This window comes from Sycon ciliatum, chromosome 7 (genome assembly GCF_964019385.1).
Source record: "Sycon ciliatum chromosome 7, ocSycCili1.1, whole genome shotgun sequence".
Classification (NCBI taxonomy): domain Eukaryota; kingdom Metazoa; phylum Porifera; class Calcarea; order Leucosolenida; family Sycettidae; genus Sycon; species Sycon ciliatum.
Genome location: NC_088649.1, coordinates 19,012,404 through 19,032,734, shown reverse-complemented (window position 1 = coordinate 19,032,734; position 20,331 = coordinate 19,012,404). Strand labels below are relative to the sequence as shown.

Sequence of the window (20,331 nt, the reverse complement as noted above, 5' to 3'; positions counted from 1 at the left end):
GAACCTGCTACAAGGGCATCAGCCTCGAGGCCTAGAGCAGCACGGTCGGGCAGGGGCATGGCACTGGCGAAGCAGCCGCCGTTGGTGCCAGTTGACGGAAGCGGGTGAGCTGCAAGCGAGAAAGAGCATCAGCAATGCCGTAATTAATGCCAGCAATATGGCGGATATACATTATGAAATTGTGCCTAGCGGCAACAGCTAACATAAAGCGGATCAACGCCATGGCCTGCTTGTTCCTACATGAACCATTCTTCCAAGCTCTAACTACCGCCTCGTTATCGCAATGAAACAGCAGCTTCTTCCCTGCCAAGCACGGACCCCAAATGCAGCAAGCTAGGGCAATGAGAACCATTTCTCTAACCATAACAACGCTTAGCTGAGGAGATTTAAACTCTTCCGGCCACTTCCCAAAAAAACAGTCGCCCTGGAAGTAGCCCTCGTAGCCCTCGCCGGAGGCATCTGTGAACAACTGGAGGTCAGGAGAACGGGACCAGGCCTGGTCGTGGAAGAAGGACTTCCCATTCCAGTCGGTCGCAAAGCGATGCCACCAGGCGATGTCGAGGCGCGCTTCCTCGTCGATCGGGATCCGGGCCCTATATCCGGGCAGACATGGAGGAAGCCGTTGTGTTGAGGTCAATGAGGCGCCGAATGAACGTGCGGCCCGGGGACCACCTTGGCGGCAAAGGAAAGCGTGCCTTTGAGGGACAGGAGCTCACGCTTGGAGCAGTTGGTGCGCCGGAGCCAAGTTGCCAGAGCTGTGTGGAGGGCGAACTTATCCTGGGGGAGCCGTGTCACCTGCTGCACACTGTCAACTTTGATCCCCAGCACAGTCATCACGGTCGTTGGAGGGACGACCTTGTCATGGCCGGTAGCCACTGGAACGCCCAAGTTCTCAAACACGGTTAGCAGCGTTGCTTGTTGAATGGCTGCGGTAGATGACGATGGAGAGGGGCTAGGCGGGGCGACGCCGATGTAGTCGTCCAGATGATGCTCAAGGTCGGCCAGGGAATAGTTGTGCCGGAGTATCCAACATAGCGCATCTGCCAGCAGGTTGAAGAGAGCCGGGGAAGATCGCAGCCCGAATGGCAGGACCTTGTCAAAAAAATACTGCCCGTCCCACACCATGCCTAGGAGGGGCCAATCGTGTGGGTGGACGGGGATGTTTCGGAACGCGTGGCGGATATCCACCTTGTACATTAGCGCGTCCTTGCCTTGACAGATCATGTGCCCCACGACGACGTCCACAGTAATGTACTCGAGGCTGTACAGGTCTTCGGGAATGACATCGTTGATACTAGCGCTGGCCGGCGCGGACAGATGCACTATCAGGCGGTGGCCACCTGACTTCTTCGGAATGACACCGATGCCAGCCGAACGGAAGTTGGCGAACGGGGGTTGCCGAAACGGACCGGCCGCATGACCAAGCTGAACCTCTTTAGCGAGGTAAGCTGAAACAATCTCAGGGGGAACAAATGCCGAACCAAGATTCTCACAAAGCAAAGAATGACGGGGACCGTCAGAGCCAACTCTAAAACCATAGCGTAAACCATCTAACAAATGGGCAACAAATGCAGGATCAGGGTGTGCGAGCAATTCAATTTTGAATGCCTGCAGAACAATTGGAGTGTGAGGGGTGTGCGTGAGTAAGGCAGGGTGTGTACTTGGTCCGGCTCATCGCAATTGTCGCTTATCTCCCACGCACTTTTTGACGGGTAAAACCCAGTCCAATCACGATATCTAACTTACTTTTGCTTGAGAGGTTGTGATGGCAAGATCAAATGAGGCACTAAAGAAACAAATGATTGCGACTAGCGCTTTGAATTGCGATGTGTTCGACTTTTTTGGGAAGTGGAAATCTGGCCATTCACTGTCTGTGTTACCAAAAGCCAAGCGCAGCGACCCAAAGACCGGAACTGTAGCAGGGGGCAACTGACATCCTGGAGAGCGTGACAGGCACTCTTGCACAGCAGAGGAGTATGAGCGTCATGCTGAAGAAGAAAGTTTTTGATGCGATGCGCGCATGCAATGGACGTTTTTGTTGTTCCTTTTGTTCCTTAAAGCTTCGTGGATCTGGCAGCAGCATTACAAGAGTCGTCCTCAGCGCATCCAGTGGAGCGTATGACAGCTGTCTGGAGAGGCCTGTATGCCTCATTCGAAGGCTCTGTTGAAACACATTGTGGTGACACACAGGTCACACTGCCCACGGTTCCTTCAAGCACCGAAGTGACAGACACAACTGTTCCTTTCCTATTGCTGCCTGACGACACTCGACAGGCTGAAAAACCAAGAGATACTCTACCAGTCTACGCCAGCAGCTAGACACTAGCAATTATTTAAAGGGGAAGTTAAGGCAAAAATTAAAATTTCACCAGTTGTAGTCTTCGGGGTGCTGAGTCGAATGGTCTTGGTCCGAGAAAGCTGAGACGCTCCCTTCCTACTTGAATCCCAATCGAACTCGCGCACTTCCACTGAAACTGGGGGACTGCGCCCTACTAGATGGGGATTTGTATACAAATGTCACTAAAAGCGCCATTTCGTTCTTATAAAAGCACAGATGACCGCGATTGGCCCATATGTTGTAGTCTTTTGGACGCTGAGTCGACTGGTTTTGGTCCGAAAAGGCTGCGTTCCTCCTTTATTCCCAATCGAACATGGTTGAACAAGTGGTCACGTGCTCCTGGGTGCCCAAATCACCTGGTCACCACGCCAGCAGGTGACAACTTTCACACCAAGGTTCAACTCGAGTGACAGGACTGCACCCAAAAATGGTCAAACAGGCTAGTAAGTTGTACCCTGCAGGCACGGTGACCAGGTGACTGGCGTACGCAGGAGCACGTGACCGCTTGTTCAACCATGTTCGATTGGGAATAAAGGAGGAACGCTGCATCGCAGCCTTTTCGGACCAAAACCAGTCGACTCAGCGTCCAAAAGACTACAACATATGGGCCAATCGCGGTCATCCGTGCTTTTATAAGAACGAAATGGCGCTTTTAGTGACATTTTGCATACGAATCCCCATCTAGTAGGGCGCAGTCACCCAGTTTCGGTGGAAGTGCGCGAGTTCGATTGGGATTCAAGTAGGAAGGGAGCGTCTCAGCTTCCTCGGACCACGACCATTCGACTCAGCACCCCGAAGACTACAACTGGTGAAATTTTAATTTTTGCCTTAACTTCCCCTTTAATGTCAGCCCATGTAACGGCGGCAGCTCGGCAGCTCGAGTGATGGAGAGTTGAATGAACTCTGGACCTGTAAGGGTGTGAGTGCAAGAACGCGCTCCTTCGCTGATTTATTTCGTGCATTTTGCTTACTTTGCTTCCCTTGTATGAATCGCTTCACCTGGTTCTATGGCTGAATTTTTTTTCTTGTGGCGGAGAGAATTCTTGTATCATGCTTCCTCACTATGCCTATTGAAAAAATCACAGAGCGGCAACAAAACTCCTGCTCTTAGTGGCGATAGATAAGCGACAATTGCGATGAGCCGGACCAAGTATGTGCGTGCGAATCAGACACGAATGCATTAAAAACAACAGAAGTGTGAGGTGTGTGCGTGGATAAAGCAGGATACGGACTAGCCGGGGCCTCACTGGCCGGCGTGAGCCCCGCACCGGGTGGCGACGTGGTCGGGAGCTCCGCAGGAGCTGCAGACGTGGCGATACCTACAATTCCGAAAATTACACCGGCCCTTGTTGTACAGCTCGCACGCTGGCTGGGTCGTGCCGGGCTTGCGCTGGTCCCGGGAGGTGCAGGTGTTGGCGGTGTGTCCGAGACGCGTGCAGAGCGGGCAGAGAACAAGCGGCTAGCCTGTGAAACAGCGAATGTACAGGTCCTGACCCACCACATCCCACTGCATGCCAGGGCTGTGGGCGAGTTTCTGACGGAACTCCTCGTCATATTGGCACACCGTCGCCCACCTATATCGTTTCGCCGCTTGAATGATACGAAGGTGATACGTGATCAGCGACACCGTCCTTGCGGGTTTGGGTGTCGCAGATTAGTGCGCATACACCGACCATGCCTCCAGCCAAACGAGCAGGCTCTCCAGCTTGCGGCGGGATGGCAGGGATGGAGAGAACACTAGCTGGCCACTATCCTCTGACACCAGGACTCGCTTTGCGGCTGGCTTGTCCGCGAGGGGGTGAGGAACAGCGCAAGCTCCCCATATTCCCAGTGCAGCACCTTGTTGTACGTACTACGGGGCACGTGGTCAGTCACCCCATTACGGGACCCGACATTGACAGCACTAGGGTTACACACGAAATCATTGTACGGAAGACTGCTAGAGATATTCATACTAGGAGTAGGCACACGAGAGCTATGGATAGTCACACCACTAGGGGGAGACAGCCCGTCGACGATAGTCGACGCAGCCACAGAGGTAGGGGGCTAGCACTAGTAGGCACACGTGTGGAACTACTACTACACATACCCGTACCTGTGGGAAGCGACTCCTCCACCTGCACCCGAGGATCGGCAGTGTTGGCAGGGGCAGCCGGGCGGGACAGTCGGCGTGTGGACTCCACCTGACGCGAGGATTCAGGGGCGACGCCTCTAACAGCCGCCTGGACCGATGTGGCGATCCAGGCCTGGAGGGTTGCCATTTGGCCAGGAGAAAACCCAGGCGCCAGAGCCGGCGTTGCCGGGGGAGCAGGGGGTGCTGCAGTAGCAGGAGGAGCTCGCGCAGCCATGCTGCGGGTCGCGACACGTCGGGTGCTCATCTCAGCAAGTAACAGAGAAAAGGGGGAAACCTCGGAAGGAAGAAAAACTTTGACTTGCAAAAACCTTTGACTTGACACAGAAACTGCAACTGCAAAGAACGCTCCTTCGCCCAAAGACAGCTCAGCAAAACACATCTCCAAATCATTAGACGCCGGATCCACAATTGTCCATAAAATTTTGCCAGGCCACACGCGGCGCACACGGCTTAATCACGAGGTGGTCACGTACTACGCACTCGCAGCACTCCGCCACCAGCATGTGTGTGCATGGGCTAACTAGGCTTTGCTGCGCAAAGCCCACATCTAAACGTAAAAATCGTAATAGGGGATCACCTGGGATCCCGTACACCATAGCACGCACATGCACCTAGCACGCACATGCACCTATCATGGCTTGTACATGCATGTCGAGCGCGTCAATTCTGGCGAGAGATTTAACAATTCCGTCCTCCCTTCAGAATTGATGGGTTTGACGGAATCGGATTCCGTCGATTCTGACAACGGAATTAGTGTCAACGAACGGTGCATCCAACATAACTGATTACTGAAATGTGTGTAATCAAATGTACCCATTGTGATGTCACCGTTATGTTGCTATGCCATTTTTATGTCTCATTATTGTGTATCTGTTATCCGGTGACACTCAGTCATCTCATTATTTTCCAATGTCTTGATGAATGTACATTGTGTTTCAGATGGAAGCATTGAAGAGAGACATTCCTTCCACTGACTACACCGCTGTCTTGGCTATGTTGACAGAGATCTTATCATCGGTGGACGCACTAACTGCATCTCAACAATCTATCACAGATAAAACACAGCAACAATTCGGTGCACTTTCGCAGAGACTGGAGAAAGGCAAGTATACAGAAATTTAGCCCACTCCCACAGGTACACGGTATTACACACCCAGGCATGCGAGCACACCTCCGCATACGCACATTCGTGCACACACATGCACACACACACACACACACACACACACACGCATGCACACACGCACGCACACACACACACACACACACACACACACACACACACACACACAAACACCTCACCTCAGACACGCCCATCGCGGAAGCAATGATAGCGAACAGCTATGTTAGACATAGCAACTTGTGCTGGGATTACACCATTCAACAGCTTGCAAGGCTGATGAATTGACCGCCACTATATTTAGCCTGGTATCCAGCATGCACACACACACACACACACACACACACACACACACACACACACACACACACACACACACACACACACACACACACACATCCATGTGCACAAACATAGTTGCAAATACTACCAAGTCCCCTCTGTGCGTATAACGACGTACCCACACGCACACTCACAAGCAGCACATAGGGTTAGGGAGTCCCGTAGACTTCATCTAGATGTTCAATAATATGCTTGATCTACTGTAGCGTGCATGGAAATCCAGTCGATTGACCGGGGCCGGCGCCCTCAGCGCGTACAGAACGCTTCCTGCAGTGCACCTGTTGATCCGATTGGATCATCATGTGCACTGCAGAGCATAAATGCACGTGCAGGGCTGCCACACTTGGAGGGAGAAAAATCTGAGGGGGTCCGGGCGTATCCGTGGGCGGGGGTGCAGGGGGCAGCGCACCCGCGATGAAATGTTTTAGGAAAATGGCTTGCTGTTTGTGCCCCAGAACACATTTTTAACTGTCCAGCACACGCACTACAACCATGTCAATTATGCAGCAACCGTAGTCTTGTAGCAACATTCTACAAGAACACTTGCTGCTTTATTCTATTCCAGGCAGATACATCATGCCCCAATATTGAAAAAGAAGTCTACGAAATTGTAGCAACTACAGCTATACTGTGCATGTAGAAAAAACGGAGGTGGTTGCCACTGAAGAACATTGCATATGAACTGCACAGTATGACAAACAGTGGTAATGTAAAAGGCCATTGACAGCTCACCATCAGTCACCGCTTGCAACATAGCAGAGGCCTGCGACACTGTAGCAGAAAGACTGGGTTGCGTTTCGTAGACTTCGCTGGCTTCTGATGAGCCACCGATTTTCCATGGCGCTCCAAGTCATATGCTCCTCCATTCCCAAACTCCAAGTCCTTCTGGCATATTTTGCAGAAGGCTTTTCCATCCGCCTGTTTTGATTTGGTCAGCCAATCTTTCAGCATCGGGTTCTCCTCCCAGACAGCTTGATAGCTCACACAACGCCGTTTCTTTTTGCCAGCTGGAACAGCAGCCACAGACTGTGTTTCAACTGCTTCAGTTTCACTTGCATCCGAGTCAGACGACGAATCAGACACTGCAATCCTTCTCTTCGTAGCTGCGGGTGGACGAGGTACGGAACCATCATCAGATCAAGCGGAAAGATCGTCGTCATACACCAGAAACGGCAAGATTCAGGAACAGGGCATGATGATGAACCCTGTGAACTGCATGCAGCGCCGCGCAGCGCAACGCGACGCCGAAACGGCTGACGATCGATCATCACTACGTCAATGATGGTTGATCCAGTACGAGTACGCAGTGGCGGCATATTTATATACTGTACATGTACTGCAGGTGCAAAGCTGCCTAGCGCCTGTAGCAACCGCCGTTGCTACAGCTCATCCCGTACACCGTACATACTCCAAGTGCATGCAAGCACGCGAGCATTTTACAGCTACATTATAGTACATATACATGTACGTAGATCTACGTGTACAAATGACCGGCCAACTGGACTAAAAAGCGCTCGAAATAAAATAATTGGTTGTCCCTCTTTGGGAACAAAATCGGTTGGTTTGTCGGACAGGCGATCAAAAATCGGACGATTTCCGAAAAATCGGAGCAAGTGGCAGCCATGCACGTGTGTACCGCTTACCGACGGCTGCATGGCCAGCGCCCTGGGGCCGCTAGACGTGCGACCGGATTTCCATGTCCACAACAGTAGGTCTATTATTTTTATGTGATGATAGACCAGTTCCAAGAAAGCAAACGATAATAGTCGCGTCATGTCATCACATTCGATCGTCATTGATCTACACTGCCCACGGGAGGGGAGGGGGGGGGGGGCAGACGCATGAACCAGTGGTGTGTCCAGGATTTGGCTGAGGGCTCAGGCGATCATCCTCGACCTCAAAACATCGTTGTGCAAACTTGAAAGTTGCGGAAAGAAGTCTCAAGACGCGTCGAGCGCGTCCCAGGCTCCCAGCAGCGATCACACTGTACAACAGTGTACACAGTCAGGTCACCGTGTTTCTGTAGCCGTGCATGCTCACTGCTACTCTGTAGTGTGTACAATCAACAACAGCTCGAGTACCGTACCGTGCAACCGCTTTTCGACGATCGTTTCCGGCCGCGCGCCCCCAGCCCTGTCTTTTATTTTCGAATCCTAGATTGAAACCTTTGAGGGGAGGGGGGGGGGGGGGCGTGCGCCCCCCCCCCCCCCGCGCACCCCCTAAACCCGCCACTGCGAACGACCCACCAAGGACTAGCCTGCTGCTGCCTATAGTGGGCCGATGACATGAGCAGCCGGCGAGGCCCACAGCCAGCCCACTGAGGATTAAATAAACCTATGTGTGACCCCTGTGTGTGTTGGGGGGGGGGGGGGTGTGGGTGTATGTTGGTGTGTGTGGGTGTGGGTGAGGGTGTGGGTGTGGGTGTGGGTGTGGGTGAGGGTGCGGGTGCGGGTGTGGGTGCGTGTGCATGTGCATGTGCGTGTGCGTGTGTGTGCAACTGTGCTTGAAGGGGACAGTTGCACTTTTTGTAGCTCCGTCTTATCTGAGTTTTCAGTCGTTCCTCTTACTAGCCTTAGGCCACGGGGTGGCTCTTGGTCCACCAGAGTCGCCCCTGGCGTGCTTCTGAATTTGTCGGGCGAGGGTTCCGCGACACGGTCGCCAGGGCAGTGTCTTTTCTTTCACGACCGTTGTCCTCCTCGTCTCTCCATACGCGGTGGTGTAGCTTAGCCCCGAATGGTTTCAAACTGCTAAGCTCGGAGTACAGTGGTGGCAGAGACATGAGCTGTGAGTGGAGACGGTTGCTGGAGATGGATGGTGAAGCAGGAAGAAGAGTTACTCTGCCTGACGACGCGTGGGAAATTGTTTGATCCTTCAATTTCAGTTCGAGCGCTGTGGACTTCTAGACGATGTGACCTCATGGCTGTTTTTCAACGCTTGGCCTATCACTGATATCCCTGCGTGGGATGTTCTTCCAGTGGAGTCTAGGTGGGACTTCGGGTGCCCACACTCCATCACCTGGTTGATTGTTCTCAAGGCCACAGGACTTGCAACGCCATGCCCAGTACTGTTGACTTTGCGATTTCTCTCTCTTCTCTTCTCTCTTCTTGTTGTTGTCTCCCGCGACGTGGCCCGATAGGGCGTAGCTGTACACAGTAGTAATAGTAGTGTGTGTGTGTGTGTGTGTGTGTGTGTGTGTGTGTGTGTGTGTGTGTGTGTGTGTGTGTGTGTGTGTGCGTGTGCGTGTGTGTGTGCGTGCCAGGCCAGGTGTGTGTGTGTGTTCGTGTGTGTGTGTGTGTGTGTGTGTGTGTGTGTGTGTGTGTTCGTGTGTGCGTGTGTGTGTGTGCGTGCCAGGCCAGGTGTGTGTGTGTGTGTGTGTGTGTGAGTTGTAGTTGAAGAGGTCGGTTGCACTTTTCTGGGCTCTGACCGAAATGGAAGGATAGCTGCGTTTGCAGCCATGGCTGTGTGGTGTAGACCAGGCCATGGTTGCTGCAGCATGTCCCAGTGGATTTGCGCTCTGCTGGGAGTAGGTACACAAGCACAAGCGAGACGAGGCAGTGTTTCTTGTTTGAAAAATTTTCAAATTTTCGAATAGTTGTGGACGAGGATGAGGACGATGAGGAAGTCGAGGAAGGAGCGAGAGACTCTCTTTATGGCGAGCTGGAATGTCCAGTCCCTTGTAGAGGACACAGGTGATGCCAGGATATGTAGGAAAAACAAGTCAGTGTCGCGAGTGGACAGAGGTCTGGACTTTTTGTCGGCGGAACTCGTAAAATTCCGTGTCGGAGTTGCGGGAATTCAAGAGACGAAGTGGTTCGGCAGTGATGTGTGGCCCATCGGCAATTGTACCTTCGTTCATTCTGGTCGCCCAATCCCAACAGGGGGAGAACCAGCCCGACGGAACGAGGGTGTTGGAATTTGGATGAATCCAGAGATGTCGGCGGCGTGGCGGCGTGGCGGAGAACAGTGGGACCCCGTAAGCTCGCGCATCGTCACGGCTCGTATCCTACTTCACGCGAAGGGGGACAAACTACCCCGCGGAGATCGATGTCACCGTGATCAGTACTTGTCTGTTATCAACATCTATGCGCCCACCAACAAAGCGACATTCAGCGTGAAGGAGACATTTTATAGACACCTGCAGGCGATCGTTGACAAAGTCAACCGTAACGACATATTTGTACTCCTGGGCGATTTCAACGCCAGAGTAGGGTCACGCGGAACTGGTGATTTTCGGGACAGGTATGACGATAGGCCCCCCTGGGATCAGATCATTGGTGACTTTGGTCTTGGTCAATGTAATCAGGCTGGTGAGGATTTATTGTTGTTCTGCGCGAGGAACTCACTATGCGTTTTGAATACCTGGTTTCGGAAGAAGCTACGCAAGCGTGGAACCTGGACTCATCCTGCCACACGTCAACCACACCTGATTGATTATGTCATTATGCGACAGGATCAGCACGTATACTGTCAGGATGTCTCTGTCATGCGTGGCGCGTCATTTTGGTCTGATCACTACATGGTCCGTGCACGTTTGGCTCTGAGTCGTGGTGCTCCACCGCGCAATGGGCGTACAAGTGGCAGCGGCAACCGGAAGCGTTTTGACGTGAGGAGTCTGCGGAACACTGATGTTTGTACAGCTTTCCAGGATAGTGTTCAGGAGCGTCTGGCCAGGGATTCTGCAGTGCCCAGCGAGTCGGTGGAGTCTATAGATCTAGAGTGGTCTGGCATCCGTGACGCTGTTACGTCTGCTGCCTCTGACATCATTGGTTTTGGTAAACGTATTCAACCAGACTGGTTCTTGGAGAGCAGCTCGACTCTTGAGCCGCTCATTGATGCCAAGAATACCTGCCATCAAGCGTTGCTGTCAAACGATACAGTTGATACTCGGAAAGCCTTTCGACAGGCACAACGTACAGTGGCAAAGGCTGTGCGGATGGCGAAGGAGAACTGGATATCAGAGGTAGTGCGTGATGCTGAGGAGGCTAAGAAAGATGGGCGCACTCGCTGGAAGTGCATCCGGAAGCTGCCGGAAATTGAGAAGGGCAGAACTTCAAAGCATACATCTGCTGTGCTGGATGAGAACGGCAACTTGATCCAAGATGCGGATGCTGTTCGTGCTCGTTTCGGACGGCACTTTGAGATGGTGTTAAATACGCAGAGCCAATTTGACCAACACACTGTTGACAGCATGCCTGCATTGGATGTTCGTGAACATCTGGACGACGTCCCTAGCATCGAGGAGCTCCAACGTGCACTTCGCCGTATGAAGAATGGCACAGCCAGTGGTCAATCAGGCATTCTGCCAGAGCTGATACGTTGTGGTGGTGAACTGTTGTTGGGTCGCCTCCATGAGTTCATCGTTAGGGTTTGGGAAACTGGATCGGTCCCTGCTGACTGGCGTGATGCAGAGATAGTCCCCATTCCCAAGAAGGGTAACCGGCATAGCTGCGATAACTGGCGTGGCATCAGCTTGCTCGATGTTGTGGGCAAACTGTTTGCTCGCATGCTCCAGGACCGGCTTGAGCCACTCGCTGAAGACTGGCTACCAGAGTCTCAGTGCGGTTTTCGGAAGGGCAGGGGCTGCATCGACATGATCTTTGCTGCCCGCCAAGTACTCGAGAAAGCCATTGAACATCAATCTGATCTGTACGTCTTGTTTGTGGATCTACGCAAGGCGGACGACTCGGTCCCCCGAACAGCGCTTTGGCTGGTCCTGCAGAAACTCGGTGTGCCTCCGCGCATGCTTCAGGTGATCCGGTCTCTTCACGAGGGTATGATGGCGTCTGTTCGCGTGGGTAGTGGTCAGTCTGACAGCTTTGGGGTGGAGAATGGTCTACGCCAGGGTTGCACCCTGGCTCCGATGTTGTTCAACCTCTACTTCTCTGCCGTCCTTGCACACTGGCGCTCAACATCCACAGTGCCTAGTTTCCCGATGAAACATCGTATCGGCCGCAAGTTGGTTGGCGACTGTACTGCCAAGCACAGACTCACAGACTTATCCGTGTCGGAGTCGCTATTTGCAGATGATGCTGCCCTGTATACCACTTCGTACGAGCACATGGAGACGATGGTGAAGGAATTTACGCAGTGTGCGTCAGGCTGGGGCCTAACTGTTAGTGTGCAGAAGACGAAGTTCTTGGCGGTTGGTCCGAGTGTCATCCGTGCTGATATTGTGGTGCCTGGGAGTGCTGGTGACGTGATCGGCGTGGTCAGCGATTTTACCTACCTCGGCAGTACGATCAGCGACGATGGAGAGCTGGATGCCGAAGTCACAACTCGTCTCGCCAAGGCATCAAGGGCGTTTGGTAGCCTCCTCCAACCAATTTTCCGGAACTCGGGTCTGTCGCTTGGAATCCGACGTCAGGTCTACCAGGCCGTGGTCCTTACAGTGCTGCTGTATGGTTCTGAGACATGGACGCTGAAGGCACCCCTCCTGCGCAGGTTGGACACGTTCCATCGACAGTGTGTTCGCACGATCCTGAGTGTTACCCGAGACCAGCAGTGGCAGGAACACCTGTCAAATGAAGACTTGGCGAAGCGCAGCGGCATGCCAGCCTCGCTGGAGGAGGCCATTCGTGCGAATCGCCTGCGATGGCTTGGTCACCTCGCAAGGATGGACGACACCAGGTTGCCAAAGCAGATCCTGTTTGCGGAGGGCACTAACACGCGGCCCCGCCATGGACCCAAGCGTCGTTGGAGAGATGTGGCAGCTTCAGACCTGCGTGCGACCGGTATCCCGGAGACGCAATGGTAACACCTTGCTCAGGACCGGAGGGACTGGCGCGAACGTAGCCGTCGGAAGCCACCAAGCCAGCCCCAACCAAGAGTGTTCGTCTGTGTCTGCGGCCGCGACTTTCGCCGTCCGAATGATTTATCCCGACACAAGAACTACTGCCTCGCCTAATAGCTATCATCGCCTTCGGCGATGGGCTTTCCAAAGGTCCAAAGGTGTGTGTGCGTGTGTGTGTGTGTGTGCGTGTGCGTGTGTGCGTGTGTGTGTGTGTGCCAGGTCAGGTGTGTGCATGTGTGTGTGTGTGTGTGTGTGTGTGGGATTCACTGGCCAGAAAAAATCACTTCAAATAGCTGTATGGTGTAGACCAGGCTGAATAGTGACGGTCAGTTCTTCAGCCTTGCAAACTGTTGAATGGTGCAATCCCAGCACAAGTTGCTATGGCTTCTGCCGTAGCATTGCTATCATCGCCTCTGGCGATGGGCGTCAACGGTCAACGGTGTGTGTGTGTGTGTGTGTATGTGTGTGTGTGTGTGTGTGTGTGTGTGTGTGTGTGTGTGTGTGTGTGTGTGTGTTGGGATTCACTGGCCGGAAAAAGTCACTTCAAGTAGCTGTATGGTGTAGACCAGGCTGAATAGTGTTACCAATTCTTCAGCCTTGCAAGCTGTTGAATGGTGCAATCCCAGCACAAGTTGCTATGGCTTCTGCCGTTGCATTGCTATCATCGCCTCTGGCGATGGGCGTCCAAAGGTCAAAAGGTCAAAGGTGTGTGTGTGTGTATGTGTGTGTGTGTGAAGCGACATTCCACGATGTAACACTGACAATATCCATCAAACGGTCAGCTTACAATACTTGTGTGCTGTCGACTCTGCTCTATGGGTCCGAATGCTGGGTACCGCTAGAGGCTGATATTTATGCGTTGTCTGTCTTTTATCTCCGTTGTGTCCGCACAATACTGGGCATCAGTCGTCAAAATGTATGGAATGACAGGATAATGAATGTTGAAGTTCTGGAGCGCTGGGGAGATACGTTGGACATGGAGTGTCGTCTCGCTCCAAATGGTGCAAGGCTTACTGTTGTCTGCCAGACAAGCAGAACAGACCTCGACTATCACCGGTTGTGTGCCAAACTTGTCACCGCTACTTCAGTCGTGGAAGTGACAGGAAGCGACAACAGCCAGGAAGTTGGCAATGCGACCAGTGCAACAGATGGTTCCGGAGCAAGGGTAGATTTGCCCGCCACAAGTGCTCGCCAGCAACATTACCAGCAGAGGCATCTTCTGACACACCTGGGTCACCGGTTACGAACAATATGTCCTTCGAACGCTGCAGCTTCCACAGCGCCCGCTGCAACCGCTGTGTGCTATTGCGCACAGGCATGAAGCGTCACAAGTGCATCCGTGGCTCGACCAGAGCAACCAACGCAGACCGTAGCTCCTTCTGCATTGTTTGCAATTGCGGTCGGCGTTTCAGTAGACCAAAGCACCAATTCCGTCATCGCCCCCACTGTTTTGAACTTGTTCAACCCCCCATGGGGTCCGTATAGCTAGAATATGGCATCGCGTCCAAGGTGTGAGTGTGTGTGTGTGTGTGTGTGTGTGTGTGTGTGTGTGTGTACTTGTGCATTCGTACATGGGTGCATATACTTGTGTGTGCATGTGGGAGTGTGTTTATGTGTACCTGTCTTATCATGTATATAGGTGAACAAAATACGTTTGCAATTGCGGTCGGCGTTTCAGTAGACCAAAGGACATCGCCCCCACTGTTTTGAACTTGTTCAACCCCCCCCCCCCCCCATGGGGTCCGCATAGCTAGAATATGGCATCGCGTCCAAGGTGTGTGTGTGTGTGTGTGTGTGTGTGTGTTTGTGTGTGTGTGTGTGTGTGTGTGTGTGTGGGTGTGTGTGGGTGTGTGTGTGTGTGTGTGTGTGTGTGTGTGTACTTGTGCATTCGTACATGGGTGCATACACTTGTGTGTGCATGTGAGAGTGTGCCGGTTTATGTGTACCTATCTTATCATGTATATAGGTGAACAAGATACAACAGCAGCATGTCAACGCATAGTGGAAATGCAAAACCAGACCAACACAACTGTCCGCCAACTACAGGAGCAAAATGCTACAACCTCCACAAGCATTGGACAACTACTGGAGGAGCAGCAAGACACTAGTGATAAGGTTTCACGTGTCTCAGCAGCTGTTACCACCATTCAACAAGGTGAGTACATTTTGTTCAAGGTCTACAGTAAAACCTATAACTAAAGATCAGTGTGACTAGTGACCAGTCTACCCTTACTGAGCACTTTGCTAGGCACATACACTGTGATAATCAATACTCTATGTGACTAGCGACAACCTGGTTAAAGAACAGCAAACAACTTGTCTTGTCTTTTGGGGCGGGCGGGCGGGTCGATGTGTGTGTATTTATGGTGTTTTTGTGTATGTATGGTTGCGTGCATGGATGCAAGTGTAGTTAACAGCTGTTCTGTAGGAATCGGTGAAATCCGAAAAAAGTTGATGGTTGGCGCCCTCAACTATTACTTGCATACCTTTGACGTCTTAGAAAGGGTACGAATGCACCTCGGCTTGCACATGCACAAATACCAGAACTGGTGCAGGGAGATGGTGTTGCACTTGGGTTAGATTTCATTGAGCACAACTGTACCTTGCTGTTACGCAATATCTATATTGTGTGTGTAGAGATAGTATTGTTAAGATCAACAGATCACACACGCGAACAGCCACGGTCACAAAAGGACGAGAGTCAATAACTCAAGTCTCAGGTCCAGATACGTTGGAAAGAGAGACAGAGAAAATGTCCAAGCCAGAGCTTATCAAGGGCCTGGGTAGCTATGGAAATGAATGTGCTAAAGCACGAATCCAGCTACCCAGGCTAACGGAAGAAAAGGTTAGAAAAGGGAACAAGGGTGAGTGCGAGCCTGTAAAGGTGAGTACGAGTGTGTGAGTGCCTACGAGTGCGTGCATATGTGATATCGTGAACCTAACATACCACCCCTACTTGAAAAGACTCCGCGAGAGAAAAGGAAGGAGAAAAATTGCAAATAGATCGAATATAAAGACGTTTATGGGACAACAAAATAGAGAAAGAGTGGGAATAATTAGCCGCAATAAGAGCGAGGGAGTGTGAGAGAGAGAAAGAGAGAAATAGGTTTCTAAAATAAATTACCTGCGAATAACTTCTGAGGGAACGGCAAGGAAAATAGTTAAAGCAGTAGTAAACACAATCCTGAATGTAATCTCTATTTCAAGGCATGCATATAATGTTGTAAATCTTGAGGCGAGGCGATTCTAAGAAGAACGACAAGGAAAACGACGAGGAAACGACAGGCACCCCAGAAGACAACAACTTTCGCTAGCGCCTGCCCGCACACGCAATACCAAGGAAAAGGACAACGACAACGAAGTGACAGGCACCCCGGAAGACAACAACTTCCGAAGTGCCTGCTCGCACACTCAACATATACTCAAACAAAACACAGGCATAACGGTAGACAACAAAGGTACAGGCGAGCGCATGGCGTGGCGAAATTCGTCGAACTGCTGGCTGTATACTTGAAACAAAACAGGAATATCAGTAGGCACTAAACAGTAAGGAAACAGGCAAACGAATGGCGAGGCGAAATCCGTCGATCTGCGAGGAAGCGACATCAAAGAATTATTTGTGAATGAGACAATTCAAATTAAATTGAAGTGCAAGACCGGGTATTGTACGTGTGTGCAGGCGCAGCAAGCGGTGTTCGTGTATGCGCAGCAAGTGGTATGCGTGTGGCAGGTCCCACTTGCGTCATTTCCGAAGGCGATTTCGATGGACTGTGCAAGGCCGATGGCGGATAGGACTCTTAAATCGAGGTTCAATCGCATACGTAACATCTTCCCATGGTCCCAACCAATACTTGAAAAATTTTGGCGAAACTTGAGGCGGCGGGTGTCGATGTAACCAAACCTGGTCACCTACATTCAATGGGCTAGGGCGAGATTTTCGATCGCGACGGACTTTAGAACAACGTTGACTAGAATCGAGATGTTGTCGAACCAAATCGTAGGAAAAACGCAACTTTGAAACTTGTTCTTTCGCAAAAGATTTGTGCGTTTCAGGAAGTCAGTCGGCAGGCGGAGGAAACAAAATATCGAGAGGCATGTGTCGAAGGAAGTAACTCATCCCAATTCGAATTGGCCTCATCAACAAAAATCTTCAGAATATTCTGGATCGTTTTATTCGCTCTTTTAACCACACCATCGCCCTGCGGATGATACGGAGTCGTTCGTGATTTATCAATGTCAAGACGTAGGCATAGCTCGCGAAACAATAGTGATTCGAACTGCTTACCCTGGTCAGTGTGAATGCGCTCAGGTAAACCATGGCGAGACACAAACTCTTTCACAAAACATTGAGCGACAGTACATGCACGAATATCTGGCAATGGATAGCATTCAGTCCATTTTGAAAAATGAGCAACAACCACGAGAATATATGCATTTTTGATGATGAAATTGGCAGTTGGCCCTTCAGATCCATTGCAACTAGTTCGAGCGGTTTGGAAGAAGCCAAATGTTGCAAAGGTGCACGATCAACGGGATTCTTTGCTTTCAAACGCTGACAGTCGGTACACCTGCGACAAAATTCGTCAATCTCAGCGCGAAACCCAATCCAAAAATACTTTTCCGCGACTAATGCAATCGTGCGTCTTGTGGCAAAATTGCCGGTCACCGCTGTCGAGTGCGCTTCACGAATAATAAGACTATGAAATGTGCGAGGAACAATCAATTGGCTAGCATTAATCTTAAGTCTTCGATAAACCAAACCGTTGCCGACAAAAAGTTTACCTTTTTCGGTCCAGAGAGCGTGTGCGCCTGGACGAGTCGGTTGCTTATTGCGGTTGTCGCTTTGTAATACGTTTTTGATTTCTTTAAGATCTTGATCGTTGTCAGTAGCTTCTTGCCATTCCCTACATGCCTCATCACTGCCTAGAAAATGTAGTGAGTTAATCGTGGGCGACGCGTCATCGACAGGGTATCTTGAAAGACCATCAGTGTTTCCGTGTTGTGCGCCCGGGCGATGTATCCATGTATAATCATATTCCGACAAATGTTCGATCCAACGGGCAACTTGTCCCCATGGATTTTTGAAAGTACGTAGCCATTTCAACGCTTGGTGATCGCAACGAATCTGTAACTGCGCATGCAAAAGGTAGACTCGAAAATGCTCAGTTGCCCATACTACTGCGAGAAGTTCTTGTCAAGTTGTACTGTAATTTCGTTCCGGGTCCGATAAACTACGACTAGCAAAAGCAATAATTGGTCGTTCTACACCATCCTTATCAAGCTGTGAAAGAACTGCGCCAAGTCCGGAATTCGATGCGCCAGTGTCTAAAATAAAAGGACGGTTCCAGTTTGGATACGGCAAAACAGATGCAGTTGCAAGTTAGGATCTCAGTCTCATAAATCCGTCCAACTGTTCTTTACCCCACCGAAAAACTTGACCCTTCTTGGACGATTTCGTCAAAGGTGCAGCAACACGACCAAAGTTACAAATGAAATGGCGATAATAGTTTGCAAAACCCACAAACCCCTGTACATGTTTGATTGTCTTCGGAATCGGCCACTCAGAAACTTGATCTACTTTCTTTGCACTTGGTGTAACCTCTTTTTCTGAAATGCAATGTCCCAGAAAAAGAAATCCGTACGCAGCAAATTGCATTTCCTAGGTTTAATCTTCAGACCTGCGCTCTCGAGAGCTTTCAAAACAGCTAAAAGATTTTCTGCATGCTTTTCTTGTGTGCGACCAAAAACAATGATGTCGTCGAGATAGATTAAACATTTAACATACAAAAGACCTTTAAGAACAGTAGAAAGTAATCGCTGAAATGTGGCGGGTGCGTTAGGGGCTATCCAGCATTATCGATAATTTTCACGAAACGAAAAAGTTTAGTTAGGACCCTCCCCCACCCACCCACCCCCCTGAACGGAAAACAGATTGACTTGACAGCAAGAATGCTTTGATGTCTCACATATCAACATTTTTAAAAACAAAACTCTCCTTGACCCACCCACCCATATACGAAACTTTTTCTCTTCGCGTAAAAGACCGATAATTATGGACGGCCCCTTAAGTGAGTCCGAAAGGCATTCTGCGAAACTGGCAGAGACCGTGTGGTGTAACAAAAGCAGTTTTTTCTCGATCTTCAGGCGCTACCAAAACTTGCCAATAACCAGATTGCAAATCAATCAAAGTCGAAAAGTATTTTGCGCCGTGCAATGTGTCAAGCGTGTCATCCATACGCGGTAAAGGAAAAGCGTCTTTTCGTGTTACGTTATTCAAGTTCCGATAATCAACCCAGAATCGTGTCCCACCTCCGTCCTTCTTCGCTAAAACAATTGGGCTGGCCCACGGTAAAGAACTTTGTTCGATAATGTCCTGCCCTAACATGTCGTCTACTAATTTACGCGTCAGCTTCGCTTTATCCGGTGATAATCGATGGGCGTTGTGGCGGATCGGACGATTGTCAGTAAGTGTAGTAGTGTGATGTGTTTCGTCTGTCTTTCCAACGTCATTATCATCTACCGCAATGACTGATCGCATGCTTAACAAAAGTCGTTGTAAATGCTTTTAAAATCGCAGCGCTATCCCCCACACAACCAGACCAATTAAACTTATTAAGCAAACTCTTATCTTCTATAGGAACTTTATCGTCAAGCTTTGGGAATAGAGATGATGAGGAGGAGATGGTGTGTTTTGGAATTACGGAACTCCAGGTGGATGCAGTATGTGCAAATGTCGGAGCATTTGTCCATGCAAAGCAGAATATCAGCATTTTTGGCAAACGACTTTTCTATTTATCGATCATTCAGTCCACATTTGAGTTTGGCAACACTGCATATATTCATTGGTTATCACAAACCCTATATAACAAGCTTCTTACTGCCAGCCGCGTAGCATTAAAGAGAGTATTTTCGTTGGATAGAATGACTCCCACCACTCTTCTATACAGTCATACTAACTTGTACGCCCTTGAGAAACGCCTCAACTTCACCTATGTATTTATGTATTTGTTTACCGCTTCCTGAATGGACTGGCTAGTCCTCTTCTGCGAGACCGCTTTACCTTGCGCGCCCATGGTGCTCGCACTGCAGCCACCACCCGTGGCCAAGTCTCTGCTGCTCTTGTTCTGCCCCCCCCCCCCCCCGCTAACACCCGACATGGCTTTATTGCAATTTCTTATTTGGGCGCTGCCTGGTGGAATACACTTCCACTGGCTTGCCGCATGTCTAGTTCACCAGCTGAATTTCGCTCATCCATCAAATTATTCCTAGGGTTCCCTGTAAAAAGGCGCTGACGCCTGTTGGGAATTCCCTAGTAAAAGAAGAATAAATAATAATAATAATTTGAAACTCGGATGTTGAGCCATAATAATAACTCTTCGAACGATTTTCGATACGCGGTTAGTGTGTGGTCGGACTCGAATGAAATGCTCATGCTATGGCCAGTCAAAGTGTTTACACCAATAATCACCTCCTCCTGTACCCCTTCCACTACCAAAGCTTAAGTCTTTACTATTGTCGAATGGTCGAATGCGATACAAACCTGGGCGACCCCATGCACTTTAATTGAAGACTCCGTCACACTTTGGAGTGCATCGATACCAACTGTG

General features: G+C 50.5%; 1 protein-coding gene across 3 annotated transcripts in view; it reads left to right on the top strand.

The window, feature by feature from the left end:
• Positions 1-20,331, top strand: part of LOC135821161 (tripartite motif-containing protein 2-like) — a 274,795-nt gene that overhangs the window by 118,520 nt on the left and 135,944 nt on the right. For all 3 annotated transcript variants that reach the window (XM_065334230.1, XM_065334229.1, XM_065334228.1), the window contains 2 exons: positions 5,412-5,574; positions 14,691-14,879. In XM_065334230.1, the coding sequence (XP_065190302.1) occupies positions 5,412-5,574; positions 14,691-14,879 (352 nt within the window). The remainder of the gene's footprint in view (positions 1-5,411; positions 5,575-14,690; positions 14,880-20,331) is intronic.